At 27.8% G+C, this 15,496-nt stretch overlaps 1 protein-coding gene across 1 annotated transcript; it reads left to right on the forward strand.

Annotated features, from left to right (window-relative positions):
• Nucleotides 1–481: 481 nt before the first annotated feature.
• MYB4 (myb domain protein 4) lies at nucleotides 482–3,450 on the forward strand. Its single transcript, XM_012226369.4, has 2 exons — nucleotides 482–2,593; nucleotides 2,693–3,450. The coding sequence occupies exons 1-2, from the start codon at nucleotides 2,331–2,333 to the stop codon at nucleotides 3,234–3,236; spliced, it is 807 nt and encodes a 268-aa protein (XP_012081759.1). The 5' UTR covers nucleotides 482–2,330; the 3' UTR covers nucleotides 3,237–3,450.
• The last annotated feature ends 12,046 nt before the right edge of the window (nucleotides 3,451–15,496 follow it).

The raw sequence follows: 15,496 nt of genomic DNA on the forward strand, positions 1-15,496 counted from the left end.
ATAGCTATGTGCTTGTGTGTACGTATTTGTAGAAGAAACTGGTTGGGATGGTGACCTTTGAAACCAATCAATGTGTTAAAACAACCTAACTGACAGTGATGATGAGTTCCATCTAACTGAAGCAACAAGCATTAATAATTAATGTATCTATCGCTAGTTATCTTTTTTCTTATATGATCTAATTGTTTTGGGGGGCAAATTTTTATCTTGAACATGCTTTTTACATTTCCTGTTCTAGGTTAATTGTAATCATAGTAATTGAATTTACCCCTAAATTTTAATTTCTGCTTATTTTGGTTTTGATTTTATTTTTAACTTATTAAAGTTTTATAAAGATTTAGCCAAATTTTGCGTGTAAAGGCTAGATATGGCAATTTAATTACTTATACTATTATTATTAGCTAAATCTTACTTGGTTAAGCCACTACTGAAATTTAATAATAATTACTTATTCGAACAAAGTGATTTAATGATTGTAATGGAATTGATAATGAATTTAATAATATGTATATAAGATTATCTGTTCAATATTTTGTTGAATTAATTTCTGAAAGTAATATGGATAAGCTTAGGTGGGCTGGGGCTCTGTGGAAAAATGGGAGAGCGAGAGAGGAAAAAAAGAAGGGAAAAAAAAAAGTCTTTTCTGTAGGAATAAAATCATAAAAAAGTTTCAACATCAAAGTGAGGCCAGAGTTGGACTAGGTGCTGGGACAGTCAGAAAGGGTGAAAAAGTAGGTGAAAATACACACACATAATTGCACAACTTGATATCTATCCCTTGACAGCAACTTCTATGCCCATGATCCTTAACCCTTACCATCCACTTGAATTTCATGATGAGAGAGAGAGAGAGAGAGAGAGAGAGAGATAAATGGTGGTGGTGGGTAACAAATAATCTTGGCAAGTTGGAGGGAGAGAAAACAAGAAAAAGGTGAATAAACCTTCCCATCCCTAACCCTACACTCTGTAATGTTGCCTAAACTTGCACCACAAGGTTGGGGTTAAAAAAAAACTAAAAAAGGAAAAGTGGAAGGTGAAGGAAGCCCACATACAACCAGAACCACACTCATATTTCTCTCTCTTTTTATTATTTTATCTTTTTTGGTTTCACTATTTTCCCTCTTTTTCTTTCATCATCTTTTCTTGAACCCAACCTCTTCCCAACTCTTCTAGAAGGAAAAATACCCTTTTGTTTCTTTTCTTTTCCTCTCTCTCTCTCTCTCTCTCTCTCTCTCTCATGCATGATAGTGTAGTGTACCAATAGAATAAAGAACCACAACTACCTCTATACATGGGCACAAGAATAACACTAGAATAGCCAAACCACTTGAGCTTATTTTTTCCCAAATGCCCACCACAACTAACTTACTTAAACAACATCAAATTAATCAACCCAAAACTTTTATCTCTATACCCAATATCAAGTAGTCTAAATTTGTTTCAATACTTATTAACTATCTAGAAACAATGTTAATTTGGGAATGGAAATTTAATTAAGTTGAGAAAATCTCACCGCCATATATTAAACTAAACTTAATTCGTAAAAATTCTAGATGCGACACACACACATGAATGGATGGTAACTTGCTAATCAAGAATTTCATTAGATAAAGCATAATATAGGCAGTCTAGTTGTATGAGGAGCTATAGAAGCAAGAGTGTTAGGTCACATAAAAGATATATAATATAATACATGAAGGTGGACCTTAATTTTTAACAGAGCCCACCCTAATTGTTGTTAGTTCCAACATAGTATATAATATACAAGCTCAATATGAATTCTGGTATATGCTGTCTGGTGATGAGTTGGAGAAGATTTTGAGAGATAACTAAAATGAAAATCAGTAAATAAATAAATAATTTATAATAAAAAATAAATAAAAGAAAGGGGCAAATATGTACAACAAGTCTTGCCTATACTTTAATATACCTTACTTTACACCTACCTGAAGGTTACCTATAGTTAATGTCCTTTTAACTTATTATATGATTGATGCTAATATCATCAAGAGAGAGGCCACCAGCCACTACTCTCAAACCTGTCTCACCAACTCACATCTAGAAGCATAATAGCTAAGAACCTCCCTCTCTCTCTCTCTCTCTTCTCTCTCTCTCTCTAAAAGAGTCAAAAGCCTATATAAAACCCCATTTCAATTCCTCTCAAGGGCCGGTCTTAATGTTGCAGCAAACTCCAAAAACAAAAAATCCTCCACTTTTACCCTAACAATCACTAATTAAACCACATCAAAAGAAAAACCCATTTGCCTTGTCTATAGTTTGATTGATTGGTATAATAATAATAACAATAGTAATAGCCTATTACTCGAAAAATGGGAAGGTCTCCTTGCTGTGAAAAAGCTCATACAAACAAAGGTGCATGGACTAAAGAAGAAGATGATCGCCTTATTGCTTATATTAGAGCTCATGGTGAAGGCTGCTGGCGTTCTCTTCCTAAAGCTGCTGGACTTCTTCGTTGCGGTAAAAGTTGCAGACTTCGTTGGATTAATTACTTAAGACCTGACCTTAAACGTGGTAATTTCACTGATGAAGAAGATGAACTCATTATCAAACTCCATAGCCTCCTTGGCAACAAGTAATTCTTTTTATAACTGCCCTAACCCGTCTTTTACTCACTTTCTTGCTTTCCTTAACTTTTCTTGTTGGACTAATGGTCTTTTTGTTTTTTGTTTAGATGGTCTCTTATTGCTGGACGATTACCGGGACGAACAGATAATGAGATAAAGAATTATTGGAATACACATATAAGACGTAAGCTTTTAAACAGAGGAATAGATCCTGCAACTCACCGGCCATTAAACGAGCCGGCGCAAGAAACAGTAGTTACAACCAACTCTAAATCAGCAACAGCTACAACAATATCTTTTTCTAGCGTTAAACAAGAAAAAGTTGATAGTAATACCAAAACTACTAATGTGAATGCTATTGTTTGTAAAGAAGAAGAAAACCCAATTCAAGAAAAGTGCCCAGACTTGAATCTTGATCTTAAAATCAGTCTACCTTATCAAAACCAAGCACCTGAACAGCCATTGAAGACTGGCGATGGAGGTCTTTGTTTTGCTTGCAGGTTGGGGTTACAAAACAGTAAAGATTGCAGTTGCCATATGGGTTTGGCTTCTAATATTGGTAGCAGTACTAGTGGAAGTAACAACTCTGGTTATGATTTCATGGGCATGAAAAGTGGTGTTTTGGATTATAGAAGCTTGGAAATGAAATAAGAAAAGAAATATTTTCTTGATCTAGTGTTTGTAGCAGGAAAAAGAAAACCAGAAAGGGATTGTTATTAGATTCAAATTAATCTCCCTAATTTTTCCCTTCTTTTTTCTATTTTTTTTTTTCTAGCTTGTATGATTATTAGTTCGTTAATAGATATAAATACAGTATATACTGCTAAAACAAATGATTATAATTTTGATAGATGTTTTCCACTAACTGAAGGATAATTTGTTTTCTCTTATAATTGTTCTTGTTATTTATTGATTTTTTTCTTCTTTTTTTTTTAAAAAAATTTTTCTAATTGGTTGGTTTCTGACCATCTTTTCCGGGAAAGTAGGGGTTTGTCAGGCTCTTTATCAGATCTCGAAAGGGTCATGTTATGGTTGTTGCTGTTGCTATGTTACCAGCAGCTAAAGATATAAAGTAAGTGAGTTGATTAATAATCTACGACTTGATGAGGAGCTAACTCTCTGCTTATAATTAGTAATATAATGATCTTTTCTTAAATTTCCAAGTGGAAATGATGAATTTAGTTTTTCTAGAAAATAAATTACATTTAAAGTCAAAATCTTACTCTTGTCTATTTATATGAGGTGATTAACTACACATTATTTTATTTAAAGAAAATATAATAAGTTATATTTTCTTTTTTACCTTATGTTATTAAGGTTCGTTTTCGACTATTTTTTTGTTTTCTTTTATTATTTTGGTAAATTATAGTTTTTTCGGATGGGTGAATTATGATTTGTTAAATTTCTTTCCTTTTTTTTTTTTTTTTTGTTATACCAATAGAGCTTTAGTCATGAACCCACACTGTTTAATTAAATAATAATTCATGTGATAAAGAGAAGATTTCCTTGGCTACCCCTTTTTTTCCTTCCAATTTTAATATTTATATACACACACGTATGTATTTGTTTTTCTTTATATATAGATTCTTTTTGGGTTGTCTCTTATGGGAGAGATATTAGTACAAAAAAAAAAAAAAAAAAGAAAAAGAAAAAAGAAAATTTTCTTATGTAGGAAATGGATAAGCTGCGAGAGGAGGAGAAACAAGGAGGAGAAGAGTGGTAGGTAACCTATCTCTTCCATTGCAATAAAAGCTGAAAAAAAAAAAAAAGATCTTAATTTATGTTAAAATGAAATAAAATAAAAAGCGTGAAGAAACTAACAACTCTCCGTAGTACCATCTTTCTACCAACCAAGCATTAATTATCTAAGCCATGACTCAACCAACCACACAAAACCCTATTAGATTTGCATCGCAATAAACACAAACTAGGTTTTTTCTAATTTCTTTTGTTCATCTTCTTCTAAATTTCACCACCCTCCTAGTCCTAGGATAGTTCCTACTTCTTCATAAGTGGTCCTCCCATGCAACATCAATTTTGCATACTGGTTCATTGGAGATATCAAAGTCAATCTATACTTGCCGTATTTTCACTCTCACCGTAAACCTAAAATCTAATTTTGTAGTTTCTGCTTTTTAGAGTTTTGATCGATAAAATTAAATATTTTAATAGATGTTAGCTATTTGAATACTTTCCGTAAAATACTAGAGATCTATTCAGCAAAATTAGCTGTTTTGACGGCTGTTAGCTGTTTTAATAGCGTTTAGGTGTTAACTCTTTGAGTAGCTTTTCATACAACGCTAAAAGCTATTCAAACAGCTAACAGCTAAATATTACATGAGTTAATTTTTCACAAATCATTATTATAATCTCTAAAAGTTAGTTGAAATGCTATATTACCGAACAATATTTTAAGTAGCGTTTAGCGGTTTGACCAGTCAAAAAGCTAAAAGTTACTTAAAAAAGCTAAACACAATTTAAAAAGTAAAAGTCAAATGCTACCTTAATATCTAAAAACTAATTTAAACTCTATGTTACCAAATACTATAAAAAATAGTTATAGCTTTTAGCGTTTTGACTAGTGAAAACGCTAAAAGCTACTTAAAGCTATTGACGAACACATCCATAATAGATGTGTTCTATTCTTAATTAAAAAAAAAAAAAGTGTGTTCTATTTTTATTTATACTTTTTACCTATTTGAATTTGATTTGATAAATTATAGTTGTATTAATATATCTTGTATCATAATATCTCCTGACAGGAAAAATTATCTTCTGAACAATTTGATTAAGATTATTGTTATATATAAATTAACAGAAATGTTATAAATGGAATTAAGTTTTGGGGTAACTTGTAAAAAATTACCTTCATTTGATTATTTAATGAATTTAGCTAGTGAAATTGACTTATGGTTGCCTAAGCTTAATTATAATAAAAGCATTTGGAATTGACCGTTTTAAGAATGAAATGTAGAAATAGTCTTAGAGTTCATAATTTGTGAAAGTGCCTTTTCCATATCATAACTCAAATGGACACGTAATTCCACTATGAGTAGGAAACAATTTTAACTAATTAAGAAATTAATTCTTAGAGAAGTACTATGCTGAATATGCTAATTGGAGACTATTTAATTAAAATCATTTTGAAAATAAATTTATTCATAAAATTTCTGAATTACAATACTCTTAAATAAAAGAGATGCAATCCAAATTGAAATTATTTGTCTAGACTCGATTCATATCTTCATCTACGGATTAAATCAATAAAAAATAATTTTTATTGAAGCGATGATATTTTAATTATTCATTGGTTAAAAAGGGACAAGTAAAAATAATTTTATACACACTAAGATATAATTTAGTGATAATTGCATAATAATAAATATAAATTCAAATCCTTCGATATTCAATATTCAAAAAAAAAAAAAGAAATTAAAAATTTTCATATTTTAATCGATTGGGTATACGGTAAAGATATGACTGCATCCAGTAAAATTTTACTTGTCAAGACTAAGGTCTCCTTATCTCATACTCATTTACCAAGATAATTTTAGGAAAAAAAAATGTGAAATCGAAATCACATAATATATACTTTTCATTTTTTTTAAAAAAAAAAAAAGAAAAAGAAAAAGGTCACTTTACCAATTATATATGATTTTTAATTTTTGAAGAGGAGGGTTTATGTAGGTTAAATAAGAGGTAAAAGGCCAATGAAATTGGTGGGGTTCAAAATGTTGACTTGATTAGCAAATATCAATATTAAAAATTGAATTAGTTAAGAATTAGTTCTAGAAACTTTGTTAGGTAACAATGTACAATGTTCATCAAATCAAAGGCAAAAGGATAAGTTATTTAATGTTTCTATCAAAACGCTACCTCACCTACACTTCATTTTGTATATATATATATACAAGAAGAGTGTGCATCAAGTGGAGCCACCAAACAATTTAACAACTCAAATTAAAAATATCAACTATTCTCCACTTGGAGTCTCTAATTAAATTCTTCTTTCATCTCATTTTTATTATTTGGTAAGATAAAAAAAAAAAATGATCCTTTCATTTCAAGTATGTACATTTAGGTTAAAATTAAAATTAAATCCTTCTATTCATATTTAAAAAAAAAAAAAAAGAAAAACCCTACTAAAATTAATTATTTCTATATTATGTGAAAATGACCATAACATTAATTATATTAGCACTTTCCGTCATTTCCTTTTATTATTGGTTAGATAAAAAACATATAACTTTAGAGGGACGATATACTTTTTTAAGAATATAATAACTTTATAAAAATATGTTATAACTTCTCTTCTGTTCAAGCTCAAATTTGAAAAAAAAAAAGTTAACATAGGACGAAACAATATAAAATATTTGAAAAGTATTTACATTTGAAATTATGTTTAAGAAAACAATATAAATATCCAACCATAATTGACTTAATGATTCAAATAGCTTAAATTAAAATTTTGAACGTCAATTTAGAAGTGATGTTAATTATAGATTTCGAGGTTAAAATTTATTAGATTTTAATTATCTTAGAAAGCCTTTTAATTTACTAATTAGGACATACACCTTTAAAATTATTTAAAGAGTAAATTTAATTTTAGTGAAAAAAATAAAAACTTATAGTAAAATATAGGTATTCTATAGCATGTTAGAGTTAAAATTTTATATAAACAAAAATATATAATGAACCCAACCAACTTTAACTATGACAAGTTGAAAGTTGAAACCCTAATTTTTGATGACATGATTTTTTATTCAACGTGTGCATTATTGAGAGATGAAGACCAACCCTCCAAATGGCAAATTGGAAGCATGATTTCAAAGTCATATCACTTAAAAAGGGTTGGGGTCCTTTGTCTCATACATATTTTGGCTTGCTTCATGAACCACCGTATGATGATGTTTTGTTTTTTTCATCACTTAATATTTACAAGGAAGAGTATTACTATCTGAACTAGATAGAAAATACATATACATTAAAGTTCAATAAAGGCAGTCCAACCTCTTTTAGAGGGAGGAAAATTGAATCTATGACCCATTGGTCATGGGTCCTCCACTTTAGCTATTAGGCTAAGGCTTCATCGCCACCATCATACATTGATTGAAAAACAATAATAATAACTATATAATAAAATAATTATTTACCATTTGAATAAGTTATCAACCTAGATATAAAAAAAATTAATTTTATTGAAATGGCAAACCAAATGATAATTGTTGACAAGAAAGACCAAAACAAATATGGGTTTAATAGATTTAGTACCTAAAGAAAATGGGGGGACAAAGATGACTAAGAGCAAAACGACACATATGAGGAGAGTAGTAGCTACTTTGAAACAAAGATCCAAAAAAATAGCCAATGGCTATATGATTTCTCTAGTGGAAAGGGCGGCCACTTTTCAACTATTCACCTCCTTTCTTTCTTTCTTTCTTTTTTATTTAACAATTTTTTATTTCTCTTTTTCTAAGGTGTTAGGTAGAGACATTAGAAGCTTCCATTTCCGTGGGATATTTTTTCTGCTTTTTCCCAAAAGAAAAACTATTAAACAAGGTTTTGAGTTTATAATTATTAATAATTTATTTGCTTCCTTCTCTGTCAATAGTGTAATTATTGTCCTACCTTAATTGTTTGTTTAGAGTGCAACTTCTACCAACATCACATGCATGACCTTTGGAGGGTCCCTCCGAGTTTCCATCTGGATCCCTTCCTTTCCAAAAATGACCCTCAAAATCTTTGAATTATTAAGATAATAATTGACATCATGAAAGTGCAATCTACTTTTTAGGTGGAAAGTGGAAAATTACATTTTCCAAAATCTTTCGATGCCAATATGTATAGATATCATGTCCTACATGTATCTAAACTCATCTAATACATGACAATTATTTCTAATCTTATATCAACGTCGGTTTGACCGATATGATTTAGTTGATCATTTCATCTATACGGCGAGTGGAAGTTTCGAGTTCGAGTCATTTTGATTATAATATTTTTATCAATTTGATGAGTTCAATAGAGGACTAGCCATGTTGTATAACTCGCAGTATTATTTATATCCGTTAATCCTTTTTAATGAATAAAAAAAAAAATTACACCCCCATTTGTGTTTTAGTATCCAAAGCATTTTTAAGAGGAAGAGATGCTAAACATGCAACTGATTTGGTTAAAATTTTCAATTATTTGCAATCTATTATATTTTATCATCACATCAAGACAAAGTAATTGAATTCATAAACTAAAATACCTTGCTAATGCTAATTTTGATACTTTATATATGTGAAAATCCATAAATTGAAATGGAAAATATAGAATAGAAACTCAAATTCAAAGAAAATAAATATTCTTTACTCCTTTACAGAAGTAGGTGTACCCTAAATTAGTTGTTAATTAGAATGAGTAGGGTAAGTAGAAGCACTAAAGTTGATGAAATCAATTTGGTGTCCTTACCTTATAAAGAAAAAAGAAAATTGGTGACATCAATGTTATTGACTATATAAAATATTATTTTGAATAATATTTTTTTTATAAAAGAGTATACATGTTAAATGGAAAGAGGATGGCATAAGTGTAAAAAGACAGGAGTTGAGGAGGCAAATATTTAAAGGCAAAAAATGTCTATATCCTACACGTTACCAAATCCGCTCTTTTAGGGCGGCAGTTGGCAGCCATCTGACGTAAGCTCATGTGCGTGGTTGCGGCGGTGGCTCCCACCTCCTGTCACTTTCACTTCAACCTCTGTTTTACTTTAAAATACAAACCCCGCTCTTTCTTATCCATCTCTCCTCTCCTCAAACACGCATATTCTCTATCTCAAAAATAAAATGTGAGCCTTGATTTCCAGGAAAAAAAAAAATATTTTTAAGAATATCATAAAAATAACATTTTTTTTAACTGTCAACTTTCTTTTTTTTTTTTTTTTTAGTTATAGTATAAACATTAATTAAAAAATATTTACTACCAAAATTATAAAATTAAAAAATTTATTGTTAAAATATCAAGAAAAATGTATAAAAATAATAAGTTTTATATGTGGTGGCTAGCCAATGGAGTTAACTGTTTCCATTACTAATTAGTGGGTTAACGAGGTTCTGATGGTAAAATAACCGTTTTGGTAGCTTTGGTAGCTGTTAGTTGTTTTAATAGTATTTAGCTATTTGAGTAGTTTTTTATAAAATGATAAAAGCTAAATGTTATATGGATTAACTTTTATTAAAAACTACTTTAATTTCTAAAATTAATTCAAGTGTTATATTATCGAACAGTATAAAAAGTAGCATTTAATATTTTAACCGATTAAAATACTAAAAACTATTTAAAAAGCTATTGCTGAATATAGCATAAAACGTGTGTTTATAATATTATATTAAGTTTATTAATATCATATTTTACATTTTTGAAAAGAAAAATTATTTTTTAATGACTTAATTGATTATAAAAACTTTTTCTGCTAATTAATTTTTAAATCGTAAATTATTTAATAAATTATTTTTGGAACATAATGGATGCGTAGTTTTTAATATTCACTTATTTTAATTAGTAAGATTTTTTAAATATTCTTTTCCCATTTTTTATTACTTTGGGGTTATGCAAAATTAGTTGTTAGTAACGTTTAACTATTGACTGTTTAAATAGATTTTCATAGAACGTTAAATGTTAAACGTTAAATGAATGAATTTCTTATAAAACGTTACATTAACTCCTAAAAGCTAGTTCAAACGTTATATTATCGAACACTATAAAAAATAATATTTAGCATTTTAACTAAAAATTACTTAAAAAGCGATTGCATAACACTAACTTTATATAGATGTTAGTTTTTCTATTGAAATTAAAAAGAAAAGTAAAAAGTTTCATTTCATTTTTTCAATTTTTTTCTATTAAAAGTTTCATTCCTTTCGGACCATAATGGGACAATACAATGCAAAACTAATTCATTTTATCATCCTACTTTTAAATTAAAAAAAAATAAATACATAAAGAAATTTTATAATGAGTGTCCTTTAAAAATTAATTATCTTATTTTACTTGGATAATTTAAGTTTTTCTTGAACATTATGATTTGAATAAAACAAAAACAAATAATTATCTTATTAACTCATGTTTCAAGTACACTTACGAAAGTACCCTTCAAAAAAAAAAAAAAAAAAAGCATACTAATGAAAGTGCATGGGGTTTAATGGATTTTATTCATCAAGTGTAAGTAAGCCTGTCTTTTTAGTTATATAAATTAACATATTAGATAATTAAAAAAAATTTTAAAAAATATTAATATTTTTTTTTTCCGTGTATAATCAGAAATACCTCATTCAAAATTTTAGATATGAGCATGTCTAAAATTGTCATAATTTTGTAGAAAAACTGTCTCATATCTTTAATCCATATATGTTAAGAAAAGGTATACTTATTAAATATCAAGTTTTTAAAACAATTTTATTTTATATTATGGCACAAAACGTAGGTTAATTATCCTCTTAATCAATTTATTTAAACAAAATAGAACGAAAACATGTATAAATCTAATATAATATAATTGATCTCAAAGCAACTAATCTAGGAAGAAATTATTTTTATTGACAAATTTGTAATGATGGTCTTTCTTTTACTAATTAAACATAAAAACTATTAAAAATAAATAAATTTTTAGTTTAAAAAATCGTAAATTCAGAGAAGATGTAGATAAAATTATTTTTATCAAATTAGAGACATAGAATTATATATCAATATGAAAAATTCAAACAATTAAGGAAGCATAAATATTCAGTAGTGGAAGTCAATTGGAAAGCAGAGAGGTCCATCTTTACAAATTCAACACCATAATGTCATTATCTCCTAAAACGTGAAGGTTAGCACTCAAAGTGTTGATTAATTTATGAATAGCACCTACCCAAATTATTTAATAATCTTAATTAATAATTAGATTATGATAATATTTTATATATATATATATATATATATATATATATATATATATATAAAATTTTAATTGGCATGCATATGTCATTGATACATGCATGCAACAAAATGAAGAAAGGCAATTATATATACAATGAAGAAAATTTTGACATAAGAAAAGGTAATCAACATGTTGCAAAGATGTGCAAAATAGAGAATAGAGTCTGTTTTAATATCATATGATAAAACACCTAAACGCAATTCGAAAATCTAAGCTATTAAAAACTCACCTATAAGGTTAATAAACAATAATAAAATAATATAATTACTGCTATTTTAAATTTCTAAATATGTCATCTAAAAAAAAAAAAAAAGAGTCAAAAGCTCTAACGAAATAGTACTAATATTTAATTAAATTCATTACAAAAATGCTCATTTTGGTACTATAGAGAATACAGTTTGTTGGTAATTCAAGCATTGTCAAATGAAATCCAGGATGTCTCTTATTTAGGATCTATCGTTCATGATTGTAAGCTCTTTCTTCAGAGATTATTACTTCATTGTCTTTTGTTTTTATTAGGCGATCAACGAACTAAGTAGTTGACGTGCTTGCTCGGGTTTCCGATGTTGCAACTGATCCGATGAAGTGGTCTATAAACTACCCATTTATCATTCATGATGTACTTATGATTGACATTAATAATACTTTAAGTCATCTTTCCAGTAAAAAAAAAAAAAAGTATTTAAGTAAATTTATTGAGCAATTAAATTTTGCATCTAAATGCATTATGAATAATATATCTTTTGACAAAGGGATAGTGATGGAGTCATTCTACCTAAAGAAGAAATTGCATCATGTGCATTAAAGCCAATTAGGTTAATTGTCATGAAACCATATAAAGCCATTTTAATAATGGCACAATTCATAATACTATGCAAAAAAAAAAAAAAAATCTCTTGGGGACATTTTTGGTATTATGCAAATAATGAAAATATAATCAACTTTGGATCATAAAATTTATATGCATAGAATGGCGAATTTCAATGCATTGATTTTGCAATCAGATGAATTAAAAAAACAATCTTATGTTGGTTATAATTTGGTACATTTATTTACTTTTGTTACAATGTTTAATAATGATTTTCCAAATGATACTCCACAATAAGGTATTTTTATTTGTGTACCTTTTTCTTTGAAGCATCCCTATAAGTTCTAATTTTTTATTTTTTAGAAAAAAAAGTAGAAATTTCATTAAAAAAAAGAAATATAATATAAATATGAAATAAATATATAAATAAACAAGTTTCTATATATATTTTTCATTAAAAGTCCAACTTTAAACCACTTGTAATAAAGAAAAAAAATGAATTTAATTTGAAAGATATAATTGAGTTGACAAAGCAATAAATTTGTATTATAATAATAAACACACTTCACTTCACCACGATTTATAATCATTATATAATTTCATGATCTTTTAAGAAATCCGATTTGATAATCTTCAAAATTCTTTCGTCTCATCCGTTGTAGAGAATCAATTTGCATTATTATCCAAATAACGATTAATGTAGGCAAAGCCATCAGAAAAGTAGCTACAGTAACCTAAAAAAAATTAATCAAAACTTAAGATTTATCAAAACAATTAGAATTGAGAATATATACACATAATCTATTAAAACAAATAAATCGATCCCGACGTTTGCTTGAAATCTATATCAAAAGATATAAATTTGAGAATTATTAAAAAAAAAACACAAAAATAAAATTAGAAAGAGAGGAGGTGATCACTAATAAGTATTACTGGTGGCGGTCTCAAAAAAGAAAAAAAATTATAATTGTTTATTTTGAATAATAATAATTAAGTGACATGTAATATATTTTGAAATATATAATCTTAGAAAAAAATTACAATTTAAATTATTTTGAAAATGGTGAGATTTTTATAGACATAGAGAAAAAGAAAAAGAAAGTGAAAAGTAGTGCATTGTTATTTTTTTTTTCTTATAATATAATTTCTATAACCATTGATGGAATGAAGAGGAATATAAGTAATTATATTCTAAAATAAAAGTATATAAAATTTTAAAAAATCATTAATTTACATGGTTTTAGAATTAATAAATTTACATAAATAGGATAATTTAGCACGAATTGCTTTCTTTTAACTTAGTAGGTAAGAGAAATTACTAGAGAAAAAAAAAAAAAATTGGACCAGAAATTATCTAATAACTATTAAAATAAAAAATTGAGTGCAATGAAAAAGTTGATTTACAAAACTTCACAAAGCTTTCACTGTTTACAGGCTATTATGGGTTTGTTAGAGACCACTCTGGTTTCTTGATTGGGCACTCCAATTTCTCTTATATCGGGGGAAAAAACAAACAGAAATGAAAATGGCAGAAAATAATAACGTGATGGTGCACAGAGCGCACCTGGGCGCAAGTTAGCAAAAGAATAGTTGGTAGGAAAAGTTAAGAAAGTTTGGTACGACGTATGTGTGTGAATAATAATTAGGGTGGGGAAGATATAAGTTTTGTAGGAATTTTAAAAAATTTAAACTTAAATTTAAATTTAAATAATAATAAAAAATGTATGGGCTAGGGTAAGAGATATTGTTATTGTGTGGATGAGATGTATGCAAGTTCATGTGGGTTAGGTGGTGGTGGTGGTGGTGGTGGATTATATGTGAATGTGATTGATCACAAAGTCTCTACACACTGCATCAGTCAACTTGTGTGTCTTTTTCACTAGACTTGACATTCTCTAATTTTCCTTAAAAAATAAAAGAAATAATTACATAATAATGAAATGGACCGTATCCTATCTTCTCTTCTCTTCTCTTCTTCTAAATTAGCATTAATCCCCCTACCTGCCCAACATCTCCTAACATTATCATATGCATCCCATTGCACACACACATGCATGCATTATTCAATTTTTATTTTATTATTATAGTTTGATATTTTCTTTGTTTATAATAAGATTATTTTTGTTTACTTTAATTAATTTGTCTATTCTTTAAAGATAAAAAATAAATAAATTAGGTTCATTCAATGTTTTTCCCCTTTTTAATTTTCTTTCAATTGCAATTTCTCCAATACCAAAAACAATTTCAAGTGGATGCTCATCACTATTTTAAAGTTGAGGAAATATATGTCAATTTGGAGTTAGACAAGTCATGTCACGTGCTTGGAAATTATTGCCAGAGGGGGGTCAAAAAACTATGTTTTTTTTTTTTCTTTCCTTATAATTTTGTGAATTTGAGTGTGCATCAAGAAAGTCTTATACTCTATATCATATGTAAATAAGACGTGATTTGATTGGTCGTTTGATTTATATGAGGATATAGAGGTTTCAAGTACGAATCCTCTATATCACAAGAATTTTTATCGATTTGGTAAGTATAAGAGAGGACTAATATATTGTGTACAGGCCGCAGTGTTAATTCAGTCCATTAAACCTCCTAATCAATAAAAAAAAAAAAAAAAAAGTAGAAGAAGAAGAGTCTTACAATGGAAAAGATAAAAGAAGGGAGAACCCATCAATCAATTTAGGTTGGTCAAGTCTTCTCTAAACCTAGAAGAAGTTTCAATCTTCTACTATCCTACGATTAGTCAAGAAAACAAAATCAAGTAATTACTGAGTTAAACCAATCTTACTAAAGCTCTAATACTATAATAGTAGCCAATAAGAGTGGGAAAAGAATTGAAAAATCAAATCAAAATTGAATTTTGAAACTTTACAGAAAAATTGGTTGAATAAATTGATCTTTAGTTCAATATTTTATATTTACAAGATTAATTAAAATACAAAAAATAAAAATAAAAAGTTGATATAATAAATATCTTGTAATAGAAACTTTAGTGATTGAACATTTATATTGATTATGACATAACAATATTAAAGAATTCCTACCCTCGCATACATACCCATTACCCTCCACCATTAATTTAAGAAGAAAATAATTTAAAAAATGGTCCCTTTGGGTGGGAAATAGTCTATTTATGAA

This window comes from Jatropha curcas, chromosome 1 (genome assembly GCF_041381405.1).
Source record: "Jatropha curcas cultivar XTBG-Jc1 chromosome 1, XTBG_Jcur_1.0, whole genome shotgun sequence".
Taxonomy (NCBI): Eukaryota; Viridiplantae; Streptophyta; class Magnoliopsida; order Malpighiales; family Euphorbiaceae; genus Jatropha; species Jatropha curcas.

Bases quoted from the DNA above. Each gene is read 5' to 3' on its own strand.
- MYB4 (XM_012226369.4), top strand. From the start codon at position 2,331: ATGGGAAGGTCTCCTTGCTGTGAAAAAGCTCATACAAACAAAGGTGCA. The intron at 2,594-2,692 runs GTAATTCTTTTT...TTTTTTGTTTAG, and splicing joins CATAGCCTCCTTGGCAACAA to ATGGTCTCTTATTGCTGGAC.